This window comes from Helianthus annuus, chromosome 9, assembly GCF_002127325.2.
Source record: "Helianthus annuus cultivar XRQ/B chromosome 9, HanXRQr2.0-SUNRISE, whole genome shotgun sequence".
NCBI lineage: Eukaryota > Viridiplantae > Streptophyta > Magnoliopsida > Asterales > Asteraceae > Helianthus > Helianthus annuus.
The window spans coordinates 134,972,198-134,997,677 of NC_035441.2; the positions used below are offsets into that span (position 1 = coordinate 134,972,198).

The 25,480-nt window shown below is 37.1% G+C and overlaps 2 protein-coding genes across 2 annotated transcripts; one reads left to right on the top strand and one right to left on the bottom strand.

Moving 5' to 3' along the window:
- The first annotated feature begins 10,661 nt into the window (after positions 1 to 10,661).
- LOC110878779 lies at positions 10,662 to 11,416 on the top strand. Its single transcript, XM_022127139.2, has one exon. It carries the CDS (start codon positions 10,735 to 10,737, stop codon positions 11,218 to 11,220), a length of 486 nt encoding a protein of 161 aa, XP_021982831.1. The 5' UTR covers positions 10,662 to 10,734; the 3' UTR covers positions 11,221 to 11,416.
- A 2,403-nt stretch (positions 11,417 to 13,819) lies between these two features.
- On the bottom strand, positions 13,820 to 18,861 carry LOC110878778 (50S ribosomal protein L1). Its single transcript, XM_022127138.2, has 10 exons — positions 18,210 to 18,861; positions 17,355 to 17,432; positions 15,531 to 15,572; positions 15,331 to 15,436; positions 15,159 to 15,229; positions 15,039 to 15,077; positions 14,850 to 14,954; positions 14,683 to 14,770; positions 14,539 to 14,585; positions 13,820 to 14,125 (listed from the first exon to the last, which is right to left on the bottom strand). Exons 1-10 carry the CDS (start codon positions 18,795 to 18,797, stop codon positions 14,048 to 14,050), a joined length of 1,242 nt encoding a protein of 413 aa, XP_021982830.1. The 5' UTR covers positions 18,798 to 18,861; the 3' UTR covers positions 13,820 to 14,047.
- Between the last annotated feature and the right edge of the window lie 6,619 nt (positions 18,862 to 25,480).

Sequence of the window (25,480 nt, forward strand, 5' to 3'; positions counted from 1 at the left end):
TATAAGTATCAAGGCTACTCCTTTGGGGACCTTGCTTAGATGGAATGTTAATTATCTATTGCTAAATAGAAGATTGGTAAGTCCAATCATCCGGTCTGATAGTTGCCTTGGAAACAACGAATAAGATCAGGCAAATCCATGATCATCTGTAAGATTGCCGGTTTTGGCAGAAAAGTCAAAGAGTTGTGAAAATAGCAACCCTCCTAAGTCCTTGTTAAGAAATAAGGTTCATCAAAGACATCACTCTGGAAAGGTGTGCCAATCTGTTAATTGTCAGGCTAGTAAGCTCTGAATATATAAAACCATTCGAAGTAATCGAATATATAAAGATCAAATAACTTATGAGCTAAAACCTATTTAAGGAGCTTGGTGGAGCTCGCAATGTATTACACCCTAAGGATGAAGGGATATGTTTCGCCAATAAGTCAAGAAGCACTATCACATAACGGTTGGAAGACTTGTGATATAATGATAAACCCATATCGAATGCGGAGCCAAGGCGCAAAGATTTTCACGTCAAAGTAGGTGGAAAAGTGTTACTTAAGGTATCGCCCTGGAAGGAGGTGATGCGATTTGGTAAGAAAGGCAAGCTAAGCCCGAGATACGAAGGACCTTTCGAGATTTGTCGAACGTGTCGGGTCAGTCGCTTATAAGTTGAACTTGCCTGAAGAACTTAGCGCTATTCATAATGTGTTCCACATCTGTAATTTGAAGAACTGATTCGCTGACGAATCACTGGATATACCGCACACAGTTATGCACATAGATGAGAGTTAGAAGTTCGTGGAAAAACCTTTGTCGATTGAAGATCGACAGGTGAAGAAGCTTCGAAGGAAGCACGTGCCTATTGTTTAGGTCAAGTGGGATGCCCGTAGGGGTCCCGAATATACGTGGGAAGTGGAATCCACGATGAAAGAGAAATACCCTCATTTGTTTCAGTAAATCTCGGGGACGAGATTTCTTTTAAGGGGGTGAGGATGTAACACCTCGAAAAATTTCGTCCAATAATGTCTTGACACGTGTCATAAGGTTCCAGTATGTGAAAATATACTTTAGAGGGACTAAAATTGACAAACAGTGAAAACTATGGAACGTAAGGGTCCAAAGTGTCAACAATGGATAAATAGACTCTATGATAACCCTACATAATGTTTATAACCTTAAACGGATGGTTCATGGATCATACGACGCGGAAATTTGCACAAAAGTGAGGAATGACAAACTATAGGGGCCAAAAGTGTCAACATGTTGAATTTATACCTCTGAGTGAACTTTTGGCAGACTCGAAGCATTGTAATGCTAAAATATACTCACTAGAATATGTGGTAAAAATTTCATGAAGTTTCGTCAACGTATGAGAAAGTTATGGCCAAAACCGTACTTGAGGGACTAAAAGCGTCAACGTCGAATTTCATGGCTTTTCGGTTGAGCGCAAAGTTATCCGAGGACATTACCATGTTGGTAAATGTCCCAAGGTTCTTAAAAACCAAGTTTGGGGGTTTACGAGTCAAAATAAGCAGCCGAAACATCGCGTGCAAGGACAGGGACCAAAGCTGCCAAGTTAGAAACTTGTTTGGCTGATCAGCAGGTCAGGCGACCCGCCTGAACAGACCCAAGCGGGCCGCGTGGGAATACCAGTAACAGTATTTCGCGAATATTGCATTTTTAGTCCGAATTTGAAGTGTATAACAGCTCATTCCACCTCCACAAGCTCCAATAAAACCCCATGCATGCCTAGTGCAATAGTAACCTATCCTCAAACCTCTGAATCCATCTTTAAATCAGATCAAAATTTCATTCTCTTGGCACTTGCATTTTGATCAAGAGCTCTCAACTCTCAAGAACTCTCTCAAGACTTTCTGGAGCATTTCTGGACATCAAGGCCACCTCCTAGTGTTAACTAAGCTTCATTAGGACCTTGGTAATCCTTTATATCATCCTATAATTCGTTCTAGCATAGGTTAATTGCTAAAAGTCAAACTGTTGTTCTTATACTTTGACTTTTCGATTAAACGAGTTTTACTCAGTCATTTCTCAAATTGAAACCACATATATGTTGGTATTTATGTGGGAAACAAACCCTCAAAAGGGTATTCTCTGATTCCCACTATATGCATGCTAATTGTCGAGTCAAACTTGTTTCTAAAAAGTCAACAGAAGTTGTTTTTGCAAAAATAAGCTTAAATGATAATGTAAAGGACATGCAATCTGTTTGATCATCATAAACAACTTATAATACATGTAAGAATATGTTTTATCATAATAAACTCGACAAATCTTTAGTATAAATACGAATCGGAACCGAAAGTCTTGTAAAACGACTATTTCATAGACTATCGATTCGGATTCGTACATGCATGTTTGAGATCTGTATTGGAGAGTATTTTTGACCATTTTTATTTTTGTAAAACTCTCTGGAATTTTGTTGCTTGAGTCTATACTTAGCCGATTCATATGCATGTTTCTGATTATGCTTAAAAGTTGACTATTTTGCCCTTTTTGATATAAAACGTGATTTTTGGAAAAGTGAAAGAGTAGAAATCTTTATTATTAATTTATAAACTTGCACCGAAAATTTGAGATCAGTTGGTGGTCCAGATTTTGAGTTATGGCCGATAGCGTAAAACTATATCTTTATGTTAAATAAACGGCGCATTTAGCGTATAACCTATTTCAGGCCACTTTTCGATATAAAACTTTTTACCCACTGATGTTATATAATATTCTGGGATTTTTGAAGATTTTTATTTAATTTTTGGCTGATCGGATCATACGTCGCTAAGTCGATTCGGTTAATGCCGGTTTTGACTGTTTAAGCCATAAAATGAGTTTTATACATTCTTTTGACCCCGAACCTTTTTCTACTGATTTTATTTGTTAAATAAATTATTTTGGGCATTCTGGAAATATAAAAATCTCAGCTTTCTTTTAAAAACCCGGAAACGGCTCTAAATCGCATTTTTAGCGTTTTTAACGCATTGTAAGCGTTATACTCATATTAAACATATAAGACTCATACCTACTGATGTATTTAGCATATTTTCATATAATAACAGTAAGTATAAGATTTTGAACTCAAATTTCCAGTTTTGTCATTTTTAGCCCTTGTGAAATTACCAAAATACCCCTACGGTGCATAGCTTGATTTTAAATGATAAGTTTTGTATACGGGTCATACCCTAATGTTATAACATGTCAAATTAAGTATATTTACTGTATAAATCAGACCCGTAACTCAGATTTCCAAATTGACTCTTTTATAATCTTTTAAATGACCAAAATGCCCTTCTAAGGCATAAATTGAGTTTAAAATTATTCGGGGCATAATAGAACATAACTTACTGATATTATATCATATTTAGAGCATATTATCTCAGGGAACTTGCATATGACTCTTTTGCCTACCCGTAACGCTCTTTTAGCGTTCGGTTCGGTTTATGTAACTAGTTTGCATAAATTGACCGAAACGTGTCAAATGTTATCATTTTTTGTCTCAAAATCCAGAATGTAATTAGTATACCCATATTATACAAGTATTCAAACTTGTCGGGTCTAAATCACGTTCTATCCGGTCTTCGCTTAATCGTGCGCTTGAACCGTATATTTCCTTAAAACTAACTGGTCTAAGCTTAGGCTTAATTAAAGACCTGTTAGTATTCTAACTGGTTATTTATACCATCGTTCCAGACTAGAGCCTTCCGGTAAATTGTACCTACGCTTACTTAAGTGAATACGGCTGAGTTATTATAATTCTTGCTATTTAAGACAGGAGCTAGCTCAGGTAAATACTTTTAACTTATTTTCCCTTATACGGGCTTGGGATACGGTATTATAAAAATACCGCTTGGTCGGGTGTAGAAACTGTTTAATCGGAGATGATTAAATTGCATAATCCCGTTTTAATCTGTGTTGATTGATAACAAATAACATTGGGGGTTAATGACCGTGTCCTGGATATCCTTGGCTCATTTTAAAAAGTGAATGGCCACGACGTAAGCACAAGGTGTAGGCAAAACACCTCCTGTTGCATATGTATAACATATACTCACTCGTGAGAGTATCTTCTTGTGAGATTATATTTGTGGTGTGTCGATTAATCTTGTCCGGCTTGTATTGTATAATCACCGGCCCTAAATGTTGGACAACCATGTAAATCGGATACAAGATTTTTATTAATAAAATTGTCCCAAGTATAAAGATTAATTTTGCCTCTGTGCATTTTAATCAATGTGTCAAGATATTTTGTGCCGTTTGCACTCAAATCACTTTTCAAACTCTTTTTCCAAAATGAGTCAGTTAATTGTATTTACCAGTGTAAACTGACGTACTTTTCCAAAAGGTTAAGTGACAGGAACTATGCGTAATTGGCTGGGAGCTCAGGGCGTCACTAAGGAATCTTGCAAGTTCTAGATGCCTAAAGTCTATTGAATAGTTTTCTTTTATTGATCCGCCTGTGGATCCTTTACCTTCCGTTGTAATACTTTGACATTACTTATATTCGGAATGTAATATAATTATCTTCTGCTTCCGCTGTGCATTTATATATTGTGTTGTTTGTCTATGATGATGCCAACTACGTCACTATACTCCCCACCGGGCCCACCGGTGACACGTGGAAAATTGGGGTGTGACAGTAGGGGCAGAGATGGAGAGCTTTAAAGGCGGGTGCGAGAGATTTGTTACTGGGTGAAGAAGATGAACCCGAGAGTGATGCAGAAATCCCAAGTGGTGATGATGATTATGCGGATGCACCGCATGGTGGTGAACATGTGAACGTGAATTTGGGGCAAGAGGGCCCGGGTGGAGGATATGGTGGCGCTTTCTACGATCATACGGAGCGTTCTTATGTGCCCGGGTGGGCTTATGAAGGTACCATGCAAGAGGTGATAGCAAATCAACGTCCTCCGGCTTCTGTTTTTGAAACTTGGTCGGGTCCGGAGCGGACATTATATGATCAAAATACCATGATGAGTGCAAGCATAGAACGGTCCTTGAAACAAAGCTTTGATCGTAGTGAGGCGTGGAATCGCACCTTTGCGTATTCCCAAGAAGTGGAAATGAATAATCGGTACCACGATGATCAAGAGAGAAGGTTGCATGCAGATTGGCACGCCGGGAGGCCAGTGGTTGTGGATCCACAACATGTGGATTATGCCTCGCTACCACCTTATGATGGTAGTGTGTCGTATCCGACTCCACGGCTTCAACACTCACAATGGATTGATCCGAGGCAACAAGAGGGAGCCCAACAACAACAAGGAGGGAGTAGTAGCGGCTCATTTGCGTTTGGAGAATGGAACGACATGATGTCTTCCATTTTTGGGCCTCCGGGACCGCGCTATTGTTAGTCAGGTTGTGTTCCTCCTTTGTATATTTTGTTCATATTTGTTAGTTGTTTTGTTTATGGTCGGGTGGTTGGGTGGTGTTAGTTGTTATGTTGTGTTTGGGTTGGCGAAAGTTGGCGGTGTCATGTTTTAAAAAGAAGAAAAACATAAAAAACATTAAAAAAATTATTATAAAACGAAAAATCCAAAAAGAAATTTGTGGTTTGAGTGAAGAAGCTTTTTGTTGATGTTGAATGAATTTTAGTGATCAAAACCTCCTAAAACCATACATTGGGGACAATGTATCCTAAGTGTGGGGATGGGGGGAATTTTTGAGGTTTTTGAAAAATTTTAAATCAAGCGAAATAATGTGAGAATTTGAAACACCTTGGAGTAACCCCAAATGATGCACCGGCAACCCTTGATACCCTTTTTCATTTTTGATGAGAGTGGCAACGGGTGGGGGTGCATTAGAACTTGTGCTTGAATGCGGTGTGAGTCCTTAGTTAAACATGAATGTAGAAAGGATAAGGGCATTTAGGTAGCCTCGTCATAGTGTGTGTGAGTGTGGGATTTGGGGGGTTGGACCTCACAAGTTATATATATGAGCATGGTTGCGAGAGGGGTGGGGGTTTGGATATTTAGTTGGCCAATTTTGTGCCTAAAAGCCTATCATTTGTTACCCCCTAGCTACTTACCTAAAAATTTACCCAATTTGACCCGGTCTTATAGTGTTAGTAGTAATAGTTTTAGTAGTATGATGTAGATATATTGATGCTTTATTGTATGGTTGTTTGCTTTCAAAATAATAATAATAATAAGAATAAAAAAACAATGAAAAATGAAAACAAAAAAAAAAAGAAGAAGAAGAAGAAGAAAGGATGTTTAGTTGTCTTGTACATAGTAGTTTAGATTGGTAGTGTTAGTTTGCTTTATTGTGTAATAAAAAGACTGGGTTAAATTTTTGCTACTTCATATATATTCCATTTCCTACCCATACACTTAGCCACGTTACAACCTTGAAAGTCCCTTTGAGTTGCATTCATGTTTGGCACTTGTTAGGAGAAGGATCGATTTAGGTACAAGCTTATAGTTGTGCAACTGCTCGTTAGCCTTTGTGTGTCTAGCTTATATTGCTAGTGCTTACTTGTAGCCGAGAGAAGAGATTTAGAGAGGGGTGTATTGTTTTGGGTGTTAAAAGGGGTTAGTAAAAGGATTGCATGTTTTTGCTTGGTTTACATTGATCACTTGTTGAGAAATTGATTTGATGAGTTGCTTGTGACAAGCAACGGTTAAGTGTGGGGATGTGACGGGTGGTCCATTGGACAGCCCTTTATGATGTTAAAAAGACAAGTTATCCCTCATTTAATTGTGTAATTATCTTGAATTAGATAACTACGGTTGCTTATGTTTCAGGCGCGGTTCGGGAGCTTAAAGTGGATTAAACGCAGCTTTGGACGGTTTGGAGTTGAACGGGTCAAGTGTGGAACAAAAGATGAAACAAAGAACAAAATTCAGACTTCCACCGTAATTTACGGTACCACCGTAAATTACGGTGAACCTGAATCATGCCTGATCTCCACCGTAACTCAGACTAAAGCCACCGTAACAAGACATGGTCCACCGTAACTTACGGTGGCACCGTAAGTTACGGTGGAGGCTGCGAGAAAATGTGTAACTGCCTCATTTATTCATTTTCTCGCAGCCTCCACCGTAACTTACGGTGCCACCGTAAGTTACGTTGGACCATGTCTTGTTACGGTGGCTTTAGTCTAAGTTACGGTGGAGATCAGGCATGATTCAGGTTCACCGTAATTTACGGTGGTACCGTAAATTACGGTGGAAGCCTGAATTTTGTTCTTTGTTTCATCTTTTGTTCCACACTCGACCCGTTCAACTCCAAACCGTCCAAAGCTGCGTTTAATCCACTTTAAGCTCCCGAACCGCGCCTAAAACATAAGCAACCGTAGTTATCTAATTCAAGATAATTACACAATTAAATGAGGGATAACTTGTCTTTTTAACATCATAAAGGGCTGTCCAATGGACCACCCGTCAGACCCCACCCACACACCCCCTCTCTCTCCTTCCTTCTCTCTCCCCGCTTCGGCAAACGATCACCGAATCACCAAACTTACCGATCGGCAAAATGGGTCGGCGGTGGTGTTCCCGCTCGGCAAACCCATTTGCCGATGTGGTTTGCCGCCCACTCCCCATACCCTAAATTAAGTGGTTATTAAATAAAATTATTATTATTATTATTATTATTATTATTATTATTATTATTATTATTTCGTAACATATATTCAAAATGCCCATCAACGACCTAATTAATTAGCATGGAAAGCAACGTTATAGAAAGCCATATAGTTTTCTAAATTTCTTGCTTATTGGATCATGCCCAAGAATCACTCTCCCAAATCTTGAAGATTTTACGTTATAAACCTACTATATGTAGATACACCACCTACTTTGGTTGACGGAAATCGTGCATATGAAATTTAATGGATGTAACATCATATAAAAATATAATTTGTTTAATGCCAATTGTCACTTTACATCTTACACTTCCATAACTTATTTTTAACACATAGGATCAAATACAAACTTTAATATATGTAAGAACCAATGTTTTAAAAACCGGTACATACCGGCCGGTTATACCGGTATTACCGTTTTTAGTTGTAAATCCGGTACGAAACATCCCGGTAAATAAGTGAAACGGCATAAGGTTTGTACCGGCGGTAAAATCCGGTATACCGGTTTGAAACATAATACCGGTACCGGCCCAGTGTTATTTTAGTTTGGGTTGTTACATATTTTTATTATATATGTTACTTATCTTACGTAATTTTATATTATGATTATTCGTAACTAAAAGTTCTTATTTAATATTGTATGAAACGAAAATAATTGATGTATTCAACACTCAAATGGCTTAAACATATCGTACACTTTCATTTAAAAGAGCTTGTTGGAAAATTGAATGGTTTTCGATTATCTTTTGGATTATTTTTTATTAAGGATTTACTTTTGGATTATCTTTTAATATGTAATCATGTATTTTTGGATTAACTTTTGCGTTGATGTTGTAATTTATGAAATTATAGAATTAGCTAGTCAACCCGGTTGAACCGCTCGGTACAACCTGGTTCAACCGGTTGAACCATTTTTTAGCCTAACCCGGTTTGACTTAAAAACCGGTTTTTAAAACATTGGTAAGAACTATAAGAACCAATTAGTGGGTATTTTAGACTTTATCACTCTATTTTTTGAATTTAATTAATTACAAATTTTAATTATCCCCTATATTCATGCACTATTTCAAATTAAAATTTGAAAATTTCCAACAACAGCCACTTTGTAAATCAGCACAATCTTCACAAATCACAACAATAGGCACTTTGTTAATCAGCACAATCTCCGCCAACAGGCAATTTGTTAATCAGCACTTTGTAACAAATTATTACAACTATATGATTGTTTTAAACTAAGATAAAAGTCAATAAAGATAAGTACCAAGAATTCAAATAAAGAAATAAACAGATAAACTAAAATAAAAACTTGAAATTAATTTTCCATTACGCAGTTAGCATGTGTATTTACAAAAATTTAGTTTTCCGTTGTGCTTGTTTTTCAAGTGCAGCAAAAAACAAATTTAATTCCCTGTTGTGCTTGTTTTCAAGTGCTGCTAAAATATGTGCTACTTATTTTTTTCAGTATGTTTTTAATGTGTTGTTTACACATGTGCTTGTATGTTTCTAAAGTTCTGTTAGCACATGTGCTGATATGTTTATAAAGTGTTGTTAGCAGATGTGCTTGTATGTTTTTAAAGTGTTGTTAATACACGTGTTGGTTAGTTTTCAAAGTGCTGATTCAAATCACCTTCAAGCAGGATAAAATCTTATGGGAAGAATATTTAACAAATTTTATGAAATATCGCGATGGGCAATTATATTGTAATTAACACATAATCAGCACATTACCAGCACAATTATAAAACAACTTTTGGTAACTTTTTTAAAAGTTACTTTTATAAATAAAAAAAATTATAGCAATATGGTACTCATATTAAAGATAAAAAAATACTTGATTTTATGGTATACTTTTAAAAAAAATGAAGTATATAAAAGTTATTTTAGTTTAAAAAACCTTGGTGAAATTTGTATTTAATTGAAAATGGTCAAATGACTAGCAATTTTACATAATTACCCCTAACTTATTAGTACTAATTTTTAATTATAAGGGTTTTATTTATAATCAACCCTAACCCTTGATTTAAACTATCAATGGTTCAGATCTGTTCTTACAGTTCTTACAGTTAGCACTGTTTGTACAGGATCTCAACCCACCTATCATATTCAGTTCTGAGTAATCAAGTATTCGATAACAATAAGTCCGTGACATAATCAATAATTTTTACAGACATGTCAACCATATGTTCAGTGACGAATCTTTATATTTTCGACCGGCGGTGAAAGTAACCGGACCAAAAAATTTCTATAAAACGGAGGGTCGAAAACGTATATACCCAAAAAAATTCTATACGAAAACTACATACTCTCCACTACTGAGTAAAATGTTCGAGAGAGTCGACCCCCCCCACACACACACACCCTTAAAAGCTTCGCCCTTGCATATATTCCAGTATGTCAGAAACAGACTTATGAAGACTATACTGAGTCATCACAAACAGACTTATGAACAACCATTTTACAAGTTACAAAAGACCAGATATATTACGATATTTCAATAACTTAAAACAAGTTAAATATACTTTTTATATGTTTTCCTTATATTAGAACATACATCATCATCATCATACTCAGACGTAAATTTCACCAAAGGCAAAGCTAAGATAGGGTATGAGGAGGGTAAAATGTAACGATTTTACCCATACCTCGTAGAAATAAAGAGATTGCTTCCAGTGAGACCCCTGGCTGATCGATAATAGTGCATGTACCCCTTGTCTTTCGGCTATCACCACCACCACATGATGCATGATTAACCGTTTTAACGTTATTTTCACGAAATTAGTAAAATAACGTTAAAATTAGTGCAATTCCACTTTTGTCTTCCGAAAGCCTGAATATATATACATTATATGCGCACACCACGGTGTTATACTAGAACATACATGGAGAGTTAATGCATGTTTTTTTTTTATAAAAATGTCAAAAACAAACGACTTGAAAATAAAAGTTAGAAAAGCCACTTCACCAACCTATCTACTTTCTCTCTCCCCTATGTAACATGTACATGTATAGACTATACAACAACAAACCAAAAGTCTACAGGGTCCTCCTAGCGATAATCTCGGCGTGACCAACATATCTCCCCCACCCTATATTATTCACTAAACCCCTCTTCTATATATAAAACCGATTTACATATATTCAAAACCAACCCCATGGATATAGACGACTCATACTTCAAGCAACCCGGTTCTGTTCCATTCAAGTGGGAGATCCGACCCGGTGTCCCCAAGCCCCTAAACCACCACCAACAACAACAACCACCACCGTCGAACCATCGCACTTCATCCCTCAAGCCACCACCAGCCAGCCCAACATCCTTCCATTTCCCCTCACCGCGAACTCAATCAAGTCGGTTCCAGTTTGAAAAGCCCGTGGCGGGCCAACCCGATGTGGTGTCAATGGGTTGCTTTCAAACCCGGAAAGGGTATAGCCAAAGGAAAACCAACAAGATCCATGTGAACCAAATGTACAAGTCGGACATTGAGGCGTTGTCTGAGTGGTCCATGTCGACTAGGAAGTTTGGATCGCCGTTTTATAATGACTCGCCTTTGTCGTCATCTTCGTTCTCGTCCTATCGTTCGTCTCCACGGATGGCGGGTGTGAGTGATGCGGAATGGGCTGGGTACGGGTTGTTTTAAAGCAGGATATATATTGCGGTGTGGTATATAATATATGTGGGCTCGAAGAATGTTAGTTTTTTGATGTAACGATGAATCAAACTGAAGTGAAGTGACCACTCTTGTGTTGGCCATGAAATCATTTAATGTCAGATTTGATCAAGTGTAATCAAGATTTTGTTCGAGAGCCTAAATAATTATATTAAGTTATGAGTAACTTTAAATCTTTATAAAATTACTTATTGTTTTTCTAAGTATTTAAATACAGCTAAAGTGAATTGGTCACGTTCATGAGTAACGTTAAACTCTTTTAAATTTATCCTACCGATATGAAATTGTCTATTTTTTCAATATAATAATTAGTTGGCGTCTCAAATATAAATTAATATTTGAAAATTACAAGCCTTTGAATACGTTTGTGATTTGACGGACTTTTTGGACGTGTTTAATTATTTTTTTATTAGTTCATTTGTAAAACAAAGAGAGCTTAAATTACAGTTAACAGAAACATGTCATTTGAAAAGATTATTTTATTAAGAAAAAACAAAAATTATAAGAGGTGATTAACTTTCTCATAGAATTTTAACTCAAGGGGTGATAAGATTAATCATTAATGTTGAAAAAGCGAGTCCCTAAACGACACCATAGTTTTTTTTTTTCTTTTTCCTTTTTTTTTTTCAATTTTGAAATGTTATAACCATTTAAAAGAAATTTATGATTCTAAAACTACAAAATATGACGCTCAAACAATTAAATTTGATTTGTTTTGGCTTTCAATCTCTAATGTAATTTATTCTTGTGAAAATAGTGTGTGTTTTTGCATTATCGTTAGAAGCTCAAACAATTAAATTTGATTTGTTTTGATTTTCAATCTCTAATGTAATTTAATCTTCTCAAATTAGTTTGTATGCTTTCGCACTATCATTACGGGTATTCAACGAATCAAATAACGAATTTCCAAATTAAGCTAATCGAATTTTCGAAAAAAAAATTACTAGAATCCGTATTCGATTAGAATTCAATTAAGATATGATTTTTTCAATTCAAATTCATATTGGAAACTCGAATTCGAATAAGTGTATACTTGTTTGATTTACAAGCAACCATCGGTGCTGCTAACACCCTCGTCACTAACACGATTGTGGTCTCCACCAGTGGCGAAGCTTGACATGTTCGACCGGGGGTCGAAAACGTATATACCAAAAAAATTCTATAGAACCGGGGGGTCAAAAACGTATATACCCAAACATTTCTATACGAAAACTACATATATAACACTACTAAGCGAAAAGTTCGGGGGGTCGGGCGCCCCACCCGGCCCCTTCAAAGCTTCGCCAATGGTCTCCACTGTCGTATCCACCGACACCACCTATTGGTCATCGTCATTGCTAACCCAGTATTGTCGCCGGTTTCGCCTTTGGCAATACAACAATCGCCACACTACCACCTAGCAACCACCAATCGGTCATCATCGACACCACATCCTCGCCACCACAATTGTTTCACTGTCACTAAGCCATCATAAAAACAAATACAAAAGGTGGACCCACGTTAATCCACCCGATTTGACTATAACTCACTAGTGAATTGTGATGTTTTTAAAGTTGCCCAATTTGACCCGAATAATTTGAACTCGCATTATACCATCACACACCTCGCCTATTATACAACTCTTACAGCTCTATTTCAAGTTTTACGTAATTATAAATAAAAAAAGTTGTCACCAATTTGTAAATATATTTTTACATGAGAAAATACTATAAAACATGTTTTTTAAAATGTGGGTGTAAAAAAAAAGCCCAACTAACAAATGCACATATGTTCTTACCAGATCATTGCTCAAATAGACATGGAGAGTTTGTTACTTTTTTTTTATGAGCCATTTGTAAAAAAAAAAAAAAAAAAACCAATAAAACCAGAAGTGAGGGTAAGAGACCGAAAACCAAATCGCTAGTAGTCATCCTTGTTTCGACCAGTCATACAACCGCTTTGGACCGAATCATTGTCGCAAACCACAACCGACACCAGCCAACACTGCCAATTGCAAAATCAACCTACCTTTACCAATCAGTGAACCTCGTCCAACGGTCTTACCAATCACGTTAGAGGTGTACAAACAAACCGATTTGGGCCCGCGAAACCGGTTTATAACCGGACCCACTTCACCGAAAAACCAGTTTAGACCTGGTAACCCACCAATTTGTATACTGGTTCATACTCTAGTTCCCTGAAACCGGTTTGCAACCCAGCCAGATTTTAAAAACATGCCAAACAACTGTTTTTGTCTCAAGCAGCTTTGAACCCGATCCAAATCAGTTCGAGTGGGTTGGGATTTTCAACCCTAAAAATCAGATTTTAAAAAAAAAATGCCAAAAAACCACTTTTTTGCCCCAACCAGTTTTGAACCCGATCCAAATCAGTTTGAGCCCAAGGTATAAAAACGGACCGCTTTGGGCTAAAACTGGGTTTTGAGCTACACTTCTAAATCACATTATGCCTTTCTATTTCGATATTTCCCAACATGAATGTCCACTTTTAAGATAACTTATCATGTTTTCACTACTTGCAATTGCAGTCTTATCACTAAATTACTGTTTCCTTAAACTATGTGTACTTCATAGGGTCAAACTGGCATCTACGTATGTAAATAAAAACATCAGTTATACACGTCTTTTGTCTTGTTCACACTTATTTAAGGTAAGTACTACTCTTTAAAACAAAATTTATTAGTCTGCCATGAGAGATGAAAAGTAAACAAATGGCATCTACAACCATACCATAATTAAGCCAGATATGATCGCAGAAAAAAACAAAATACGAGCCGGGGAATACAACATTGAGCTTGTGGTCATCTCATTTGCAACTTGGTGTAACGATCAGCCGCTATGGACAACGATTGGATTGAAACAGGGAAAGACGGGCCCATCTGCATCACATCAATCGTTTAGATTACTTTCAAACTTGTCCATCATATTAATAATTTACTTTCTTGAATTAGATGATTTAGGAGGGTCTAACCATTTGACCCATAATAAATAACCAAAATAGGCCTATCCGTTAAATAAATTGACTAAAATTACCACCTTAAATCAATATATTTCATTAAAATTGTGTCCCATACAGTCAGGTACCCATTACTCATAACCCATTGGGTTCACAGGACAGATATCAAGTATACCCATTCCAAACCGCGCAATTTTTTTTAAAGCTAATCATATACCCAAAACCCGTCCCATATGTTTCGGGCTTCAGGTTTCCCATTGGGTTCAGATTTTTTTTTGCCATCCCTAATTTCATAAATGTACTATGTTATTGTTATAAAGATGGCAAAAAGGTTACCGTGCTGCAGATATGGAAGGTGGTCACGTATCCAGCATACTTGGAACCTACACAAAAAAAGGTCACTTGTCATTTGGTGCTGAATGGTAAAGATTTAGTCAAGTTTTTATCTAATAACTAAAGCAGGTAAAAAAGACTATTTACTTTTCTTTAATCCTGCAGGCTTCGCAAGCAAAAGAGCATTAACAAAGGCGCCCACATTTTCACATAAAGCCTCTTCTGTGAAACTGACCTGTTTCAGATAGTTATGCAAAAACATTATATAATGAATGATATGTAACATGAACATAAATCTAAAGAGTATTTATTACCTTTCCGAGACCAACGTGAACAATAGCGGATTTGTCTTTCTTAAATGTGATGTTTTTCTTTGCTTCTTTCACCGCCCTTAAAATATCAGTGGTTACAGAACCATCCTGTACAAGGAAATAAAATAATGACTCACAGGCATTGTATGTACGTAGATTTAAAGAAGAAGAAACAATGAAGGTATGACTCACTCTTGCATTTGGTGTCAAACGGTTGAGCTTTTTGGATATCTGCCAAAAGAAAATAATGTGTTCCGTTAATTAAACATATGGTTTCATGACATTTGATATTTTGGGATGAAAAATGCAGACCTCTTTCCCTATTCGTGGCATCAATTGAGGCATTGCGATGCACTTGTCAATGTCTTTTGTGTTAATACTGCCTGCAAAAAGTTGAATCAAGATAAAAGCATTGCGTAGAATATTAACTAGATATTAAAAAAAAAAAAAAAAAAAACATCATAGTATGAGACTGGGGAATTACCATTTTTAATTCCTTCAATTAGGTCCTCACCACCGACCAAATCAGCTCCTGCAGCTCTAGCCTCATCGGCAGCTGCTCCTTCGGCAAACACAGCCACCCGAAGAGCCTGCAAATAACAAACTACCATGAGATAATCTAAATTACATAAGCTACACCAAATATCTATAAATATTGAAGTCATAATCATGCATGGATAGTACCTTTCCACTGCCATGTGGAAGAGATAACGAGCCAGTAAGTTTCTGCACATTCAAAACAAAGTAACAACATAAGATAAATCAAGTCAAACTGGGTCAAAATAACCAACCATGTAGCTAACGAAAAACTGCTAGCAAAGAAAATGCTCCATGACATCGAATTTTCAAAAGCAAACATGAAGCATTTAGCTTTTACAGAACTATAATTCTTCTTTAAACAGTCTAAACATGGCAAAAAAAACGAATGTAACAACAAATTGCCATTTACATGATTTTAATTAACACAGAAACTGATGGGAATCAACTATGAGAGGGAAGTGAGTTATGGTATTCTTCAGGGGCTAAAGTGTAATATAGGGGGTAGTATAAGTAATAGAGAATAAGGTGTGTTAGAGGTAGGATTGAGTTTGTTAGAGTGTTAGGGCACCTGAGTTTGCTGAAATCAAAACCACTTTGAAAGTCTTAGAAGAGGATCTCATTGAATACAGTGAGTTTCGAAAGGTGGTAATTGCTTGGATAGCACGACAGAATTCCGGTTCCGTGGTTGAAACTTCGTGTTTGCCGTCACCTCTTCCAGATCGCTCTTCAGGTTCTCTTTCTCCACCTCCATCTCTATTAGCTCAACTGGAGGCGCTTGTTTCCAGATCTGAAGAACGCTGGAGTGGTTGTGGTCATTTGATGTCGACTAGTCATACCGATTCACGTTGTTCAGGCAGTTCTGCAGATCCTTTGATCAGATCTCCGTCTTCTCTCCCTAATTCTCCGTCAATACTAGCTCCAGGGAAGGCTATAATTTCTAGATCTGAAGAAAACTCAATTGGCCTTGGTTGTTTGATGCCACATAGCCCTAATGGGGTCATGACAGGTGACTTACAAGGGATGTTGGGCTCCGGCACAGTGGTGGGCCATGGTGAGGAGCAGAAACTTATTGTGGGCCCGGACTCTCCAGATTTGGGACTGTTATATGAGAAAACTCTTCCAGCCAGATTTGGCTCCAATATGGATGGGTTGCAATGGAATTCAAATTCACTTGTGGGCATGCCCACCCAATCTGCTGGTCAACTCGGGGGTTCCGAGGATTTCCTACTCACTGTAATTCTGTGTCGGCGACCTCCACCATTGGAAAAACAGCTTCTGATGGCAACAGTGGTGTCTACGTTCAAAACTGGCGATAAACGCCTTGGATGGAAAGGCGGTACAGTACCTTTGTTTTTTGTCCATATGTCACACTTCACAATCCTGTTATGGAGTTACTTGTTGGATCCTGTCATTTATGGGTGGTGCATGGGCAGGGGTCGGCTACCAGACATCGCAGCCGATCCCAGTCTTGAGGACAAGACTGTTTCGAAGGGGGGAGTAATGATGGGAATCAACTATGAGAGGGAAGTGAGTTATAGGTAATCTTCAGGGGCTAAAGTGTAATATAGGGGGTAGCATAAGTAATAGAGAATAAGGCGTGTTAGAGGTAGGATTGAGTTTGTTAGAGTGTTAGAGCTCCTGCGTTTGTGCAGTGAGAGAGGGCTAGGCCATGGATTATCTCTGTTTCCATTTTTCTTTTATCTTTTCGTATATCAACATCTTGTAACCTGCCTTTGAATCATTCAATAAATCATTCTACTTTCATGATTGTATTACCCTAATTTCACAAACCCTATCAGAAACAAATAAACAATGTACCATTATGAAAGCAGTTAAAGATGACAACCAACCTTAGTAAATGGTTAAGACAGTAATAGATCTAATAAAAAAAACATACTCAAATTCAAGAGGTGCCAAGAGCCAAGCATTAATCCATGATACTGATCAAAGAGTAAGAAAACAGCATACCAAATCAGTACGACGCAGATCAACAGCTAATTTTACATGTGCTTCCAAGGTCTCATCAAAATTACGCTTTGCATTTGCCTGAAAGATCAATGTAGATGGGACATGAGCCATGCATACAGAAGATGAGAAAAAAGTCTTCCGTTGAAATTAATCCAAAAAGACCAACAAACGGAAAAAATCTCTATTGCATAGAATATATGCACAAAAAATCAATATTAAGTCAACAGTGTTGTGGGAACATATTTATCCTAATTCCTACATAAGATCTTCTTCCACCGTCCCAACAAAATACAACACTTTACTTACCATAACTTGATATAAATGTGACTGTTGGTCAAATAAATAATACCTCGCACCATATACAAAATATAGAAAACTTGTGAAACCAACACATCATCACCATCCGTGGCTTTAACGTTATTTTCACGAAAATAGTAAAATAAAGTTAAAGGTTAGTGCAATTTCACTTTTGCCCCCGAGCACCCACACATATATGTATTATATGTGCACACTGCAAGCCAGGCATGTTGTGGAACCAACACAAAGTCGGTAAATTCATATAATGATTACTAATGAACAGAAAAGCTAACTAGGATTGAAAACTTGCTACAAAGAACAATCTTTTTTTACAAATAACCAAAAAGATGAAGCGATGCATTTTTTAAAGTCTAATCCAGAAACCAAAACAATGTTCAATTGTATGATCTTGACAGATGCATACATGTTAAAAAAAGCCCGAAAAATACTTTATAACACCAAGTAATTTTATCATATGTGAGTGTTTCAGGGTCTTAATTAGCAAGTGAAACAACAACAGCAGCAGCTATATGTTAAAGAAAGTGATCAAGAAACAACCTTTACAAGCTGCACAGCCTCCTTAAGATCATGAACAACCTTTTGGTTTGTACTCTGCCTCTGCTCCGCCTTCAACAAAGTGGGAAACGGCACCGTTTGTTGTTCCTCAACCCTAAAAACCCGCCTCATTACCCGATTATCCGCTTCAATCCTCCTCCTTTCCGCTTCCATTTCCTCATTCGCCCTCTCAACATCCTCCTGACTTTTATCTTCCGGCAATGGCGCCACCCTGTTAACCGCTGATGAAGGGTTGAAATCCTTCACGAACCGAACGTCTTCGCGGCTCCAAGCTCGCTGTTGCTGTGGGTTCTGCATATTCGGGTCGGATCGTTCATGGTTCACCGGGTCTTGGAGTGAAGATTGAGATGGAGATGGATCTTTGGGTTTAATTGGGTAAGAAACGGGTTGAACAGATACAGATTGGCGTCTGGTTTCGTTTGGCGATGGATTGGGATTAGGATTAGGGTTAGGATCAGGTTGTGACGAAGAAGAAGAAGAAGAAGAGCAGAGTGATCTGCGAAGCCATGGGAGTGGAGAAAGTTGAGAGTGGCGGCGAGTTTGAGAGAGTAGGCGTTGGAGGGCCGCCATGGAATGGTAGTGTTAGGAAAATGGAGTGAGGGTTTTAGGAGGTTGAAGATGGAGATTTTACAGATTTACAAATTAAAATTTAGAAAATAAGATTTATTAAATCGTTTTACTTAAAAAAATGGAAGAGTAAACTTCCGTTTTACTCCCTGTAGTTTGGTCACTTTAACGGTTTTACTTTAAATCTTTCAAAATTGTCATTTTTCTCCAATAGTTTACTATGGTTTTGCTCCAAATAAATTGTCTTGGTTAGGGCTGGCAATTTTACACGAATACATGACACGAACCAACATGAAGTTAACAGGTATCGTGTATGGTCTTAACAGGTATCGTGTACCAAACAGGTAGACACGAGATTACCTATTAATTTTCGTGTATAAACAGGTTAAATACCTGTTTACCTGTTAATACCCGTTAGTACACGATAAGAAATTAAATTAAATAAAACTCATCAGCCATGTGTGTGTGGGTTCCTTAATTCCTTATTCAATTCAAAAATAAAAATAAAACCCTAAACTCCCTCTGTAACTCTCAGATAGCATGTCGTATTCGTGTTTTTATTCGTGTTAACATGTAATTTTCGTGTATAACAGTCGAACAATCGTATTAACAGGTAATTTTCATGTATATCGTGTCGTGTTCATGTTTGAAAAAAAGGACACGATATGTTATCGTGTCGTGTTCGTGTATGGGATTTCGTGTATCGTGTCTTAGCGTGTACGATTATACACGATATGCCAGCCCTACGTTTGGTGATTTTGCGACTTTCATTAAAAAGTTTGTTTTTCTGTATCTAGATGCAAAGGTTTGAACTCTTGTAATTTTCATATGGCACGTTAAGACCATGTGTAGTGGTTTAGTGAATAATGTCCCCACCTTTGGGCGTTTTTCGCTATGTGGCAGTCCAGTCAGCAAGGGGACATTATTGGGCGTTTTTACAAAAGGGGCGTAGTAGAATAATGCCCAAATGAGACATTTAATAAAACAAAAACTACAATACTAAAAAATTACATTGCAAAATTTTAGGTTTTATAAAAGATCCAAATGAGACATTTAATAAACAAAACTTTAGGGACTAATATAGCATTTTTTTAAACTTGAAATATTAAAGGTTTTGAAGTTTAAAACCTTTTTTTAAATAGAATCAAAGTGCAGGGACTGAATGTGCAAAATCATCTTCCTCACAACAACCTGTAACATCATCTTCTTCAATCTTATTCTTCCTTTAAATACACACACAAATATTATTTCTTTTGTTTTTTAATTAAAATTAATTATACAGACACATGGCAATGTCCTATTGGGCAAACAAAATCTTCTTCTTCCACTTTCAGCGTGTTTCAAATCATGCGGGGGAGGTTTTTTTTTTTTGCGAAAACACGCTAAATCACGCCGTGGGGGGTGGGGGCGTTTTGGGCGTGTTTGGGGGGGGGAGAAAACGCCGGATAACGGCTGACGGCAGGTGGTCTAATTTTATCCATTTTTTCTCCGTTAAACTAGATGTATTTTCGTCTTTTTGTTAATTTAAAGGACAATCTAGTCTTTCACTTTATATACAAGTATGTTGCATAGTGTATAAGTATTTAAAATACCCTTAACGAAAAAAAAAGACAAAAATACTAGTGATTTAGCGGAGAAAATGCATGGTGTTAACGAGCCGGATAAAAATAACAAGATTTCAAACCTTTTGGATCTAGATGTGGATAACCAAACCTTTGGACGAATGTCGCAAAACTAGGCAAACCACATGAACAAAAATGACATTTTACTCAATTAAATTAAATAAACTCCGTAGCACCATTGTATCTATGTGTCCCCGCACATGTCATAGACATAAACACTTAACTTTGAACATCTTAAGTTTAAGACCCACAAAAATTCGTTGTTTAAAAGAAAAACATGTTGCACTCTTAACTAAAACGTTCACCTCCTCTGGTCCCCCTCATGACCAAGACCTTATAGTTGTATTGGAGTCCTCAATACCAGCGACTAGCACACAGTTGTGGTCTGACACCACCATGTCACATCACCATGTTAAAGCCCCAAACATCGCGTCCGACCGTTAAAGAGGGGTTGCCATGCCATTCATGGCCGTTACAATTATTATATGTGTGGACAACCTAAATCAATCAATCACTTTTTTTTATTTTCCTTTTAATTTGTAATTAAAGCACAACATAATAGTTAAAGGATGTGTAAGTTAAAGCTCATTATTTACATGGTAGGCTTTGTATTAAGCCACTAACACATTCTGGCATTATTACTATCCTTTTCCTACCAATTTTGTAACCCTCACGACCACCCAAATACATCACCGTTCACTTTGAGTTTAATCTTATATTAGATATCCATTCATTAAGATCACAACCAAGTACTAACGGTGTGATTGTCCATTGGCAAAGATAAAAAATTTTAAAACCTAAGTTTGAGATGGGGGATCTTTGGTTCAAGTCTCACAGACGACAGAGTTTAAAAGAAATTTGCCGTTAAAAAAAAATCACACCAAGTCACAAGTTGGAAAACTCGTTCATACATTGAACAAATCAATAACCAATCTAAAAACCATAGCAAGCCCACAAAAATCGAGACTTGAAGCATACTTAAAAATTGGAGTGTTTTTCCTACGAGTTGGATCAAACATTATAACAACATATTTGCTTGTTAAATTTTATATTGAGGATGTATTTGTGAATGCTGACACAGTCATGCTATTTTATCCTTAATGATAAATCCTAAATCAATTACATGGTATCACAACAATTTGAATTGGGTTTCAATTTGAGTATTATATCATACAACTATGGTGCATAATACGTTATAAATAAACAAGCTCAAATTCACAGCGAGATAGAACCCAAAATCTAAATTCACCTAGTCACACATTCATCCTTTTTTCATATATTGGAGTTAGGTGACATGAATTGAGTAATCGATTCGCCAAAAGCATAGAAACAGTCGTACCTATTAGATATTAGAAAAATGCGCTAATAATAAACCACAAAATTTGAATGCATAAACCAAGATATTTTAAAACTACAAACCTCATATGTTTCCCACAACAAATGGGATCAAAACAAGCTACACAACAGTGGCACCAATCAACTTGATTTTTTATAAGAACCGAGAACATAGCTACCTCAACAAGATATTACTTTAAAGAGACATCATTTTTAACACGTTTCCTCTGTTAACTGAAAGTATCAAGAATGATACTTGGCCCCAATTCGAACAAACCATAACTTTCTTTCACTGCTAACTAATGCCTTTGAACCCTTAGGTATCGCTAACCAGACTACTAGACCACCAAATTGTTAGACGACCCATTGAGTTTGTTCGTCACTGGTTACTAGCTTGTCATTGGACTAAGAAAAAATCTTAACTAGAACATCAATCCCTAGCTCCATCACTTTGATTTTGGTATTGTTGCTATTTGCTAACCCTTATCCATGTTTAGAAAAAGTAAAAATATGAGGGCCCTTAAAATTATAGGGGCTAAAGGACGTCTTTTTACTATAGAGGAAGATAAAGAATATTCATCGTCTTGTTTTGATGGAGTGATGCATTTGGTAGTTGAAGGGATATGATCCTAGACCCCCTTGGAGCCGTGTCTAAGCCCTCACGGGCTCAGGACCATACTCACATCCAACCCAAAAAACAGTCAACTGGTCATAACGATCCAACCATGGGCTATTCCCTTGAGCATGATAATACACCAACACGGAGGAGACATATAGTAAGTACAAGGTGAAAGTGACTTGAAGCCAATCACCGCTCGCTAGGCACGGTACCAGCAGATCTCCTCGATGTGCCATCGTGCGGACAAAGGGTACAACTGATAGCAATGTGTAGCCAATCACAGGACGCCAGTCCGCCTATTCTAAACCTCATAACGACTGATGGCAGACGAGATAGAAGTACGTCTAGATTGCGATGTGTGGCCAATCAGGGTGTGCAGGTGTACTCCCACCTCTAAGGGCACTAATTGCCACGACATAGGAGCCCAAATGAATATTCCTTGACAACGACACCTCGTTCAATCATTCTATTTTATTTTATTTTTTGTTTTAAATTAATAGAAGGTTATTTTATTTTTTGTTTTAAATCACAATAAGTTGGCAACTATTTTAAACTTGTAAATGACCAAAATCTATAAAATGCCACACAATTAAGATCATTTGTGTGATTTTTAATAATTAAAGACCAAATCTGAAATATTACTATAAACATATAATATATTGGTATATTTAGGGGCTGTTTGGCAACTTCTGAGTGGTTAAGTGTTGAACCAGTAAGAGGTCTGAACCATTAAGTGCTGAACCAGTAAGAGGGATGAACCATTAAGACTTAAGAGCCAGTATAATGCTTAACCGTTCAGAGGCAAATCTCTAACCAATTCAAATTAGATGTCTTAACCATTCAGACTCAGTATAATGTTTAACCATTCAGACGTTTAACCATTCAGAGGAAAATGTCTAAACCATTCAGACATTTGCTCGTGAAACAAACAATCTGAACCATTAAATGTTGAACCAGAGGTCTGTTGTCACACCCCGAATTCCACACGTTTCACCGGTGGGGGATTACCGTGACGTAGTTGGCAACAATACAGTCAAACAACACAATATATAATTGCACAGCGGAAGCAAAAGATATATATATTTCAACTGAATGTTATTGTAATATTATGTATCACAAATAGTTGAAAAAAAATCCACAAGGGATCAAAAATAAATAGGAACATTGTTCAACAGCTTGACGTCCAAGCTTGCGAGACTTATTGTGGACGCTAGGAGAAAGCCAGCCTAGTTCGTTTAGTACCTGCAGTTAACCTTTTTGGGAAAATACGCCAGTTTACACTGGTAAATACATTCAACCGACACTTTTGTAAAAGGTTTAATAAAATTGATTTGAATGCACGTGGCACAAACTTTTATAACTTGGGATAATTATTTTAATATAATACTTGTAAACGAATTACATGTTTCTTTGCGTTCAGTAGCCCGTTCCGTAGACCGGGTTAAAGACTAATAGACACACCACAGGTATAATACCCACAAGGTTAATCCTTAAGTGAGATACCATTGTTCATTTGCAGCTGTCAGGTGTACGCCTACTGTAACATTCCCAAAATTTTTATTTATATAAAATATATAAAAACTTATGTTATTAAAAGGATGCATCATGGGTCAGTTGACCGATGGAAATATGAGGGATTTTGAGCAAGCGTAGGAACCCTTTCATAATTATCATAATAAAAATATATTATAACCTACTCCGTTTTTAATGAAACTTGGTTCAAAATGTAGATACAAATATTCTCGTTCCAATGACATATTCATTGTTTTGTAAAACGTCATATTTTAAAAGTTATAAACGCTAAATGAATGAAGCAGTTGAATTAAATATAATAAATAAAATAATATTAAAATTTCATTTAAACTTAAATAGGTATTGTGTGCATACATGGAAAGGAATCAAAATAAAAAGTAAACTAACTTATAAAAATAATGCACAATGTATACATATGCATATGCATGCATTACGTAGCTTTCAAAATAAAGAAATTAAACTAAAACTTAAATGTGCAGTGTATGCACGTGTCACACAAATAGAGATTTCTTCAACGTTAAGAATTTGGTCTCCAAGATTTCTGTGTAGTATAAATAGAGATGTAGACTTCATTCTAAGCTCACATTTCTTTCACTCTCTCGATATATATATATATATATATATATATATATATATATATATATATATATATATATATATATATATTCTTATTTCTTTTTATTATTTACACTATAATAATAAAGCCCTACCCCGCTTTAAGTGTTTTAACCCTTGATCACTGATACCCTGTCCGACTGACGTAGGGCCCCGTAACGTATGTCAAGGCTCTGCCTAAACTCGGTGGGGTTCTGTCTCGTGACGTAGGGATAAAGTAGAATTGGGTCACTATACTTAATGTGAGTGCACTATATATTTTATTAAATAATTCAGGAGTTGTACCCAAAATATAACAACCCTCCCGAATATCTTTCTGACACCCCACACTTCCTAAAATACATTCCATACGTAAAAACCAAGCCCGAAATACAATATAGCAAGAAAAAGTAAGCTGAGGCGGGCCGCGTAGACCCACCCCAACCTTCACGCGGGCGGTATAGGGGTTAAATCAGAATTCGTTAACTTTAAAGTTGAGGCGGGCCGCGTGAACCCCCCCCCCCCTCAAACTTACGCGGATCGCGTAAAATCAAAAATGTGGCGCAGCCCTAGGCCGCCACCTGGCCCAACACCTGGCGGGCCTACCTGATGACCCAACTAAGCTACGACGACGACCAGAGTCAACGCGGGCCGCGTAGGCCCTTTGCTTGTTTTACGCGGGCCGCGAGAGAAGCAAGATCAACACCTATAAATAGAACGCATCGGGCCTTCAGTCAATTCGTTCATTTCTCTCGATTCTCTCTCAATTTCTACATAGTAGAGATAACACGCGGGTATTATACCCCCTAATTAGCGAAGCTCTGCCTCGTTGTAAGTATCATAACCCCTGGATACGTATTAGATACTCTGCCCGATTGATCTAGGGTTCCGTAACGGCTGTCGTGGTTCTGCCCGACGTAGTCGTTGGAATACCGTCTCGGGGAGGGTATTACTAATGTTAAAATGGGTTATTATACTAACAC

Coding starts and splice junctions, on each gene's coding strand:
- LOC110878779 (XM_022127139.2), top strand. CDS start 10,735: ATGGATATAGACGACTCATACTTCAAGCAACCCGGTTCTGTTCCATTC.
- LOC110878778 (XM_022127138.2), bottom strand. CDS start 18,797: ATGGCGGCCCTCCAACGCCTACTCTCTCAAACTCGCCGCCACTCTCAA. Junction 14,771..14,849: donor TTCACGTTGGTCTCGGAAAG/GTAATAAATACT, acceptor TATCTGAAACAG/GTCAGTTTCACAGAAGAGGC. Junction 14,586..14,682: donor GCCTGCAGGATTAAAGAAAA/GTAAATAGTCTT, acceptor TTTTTTGTGTAG/GTTCCAAGTATGCTGGATAC.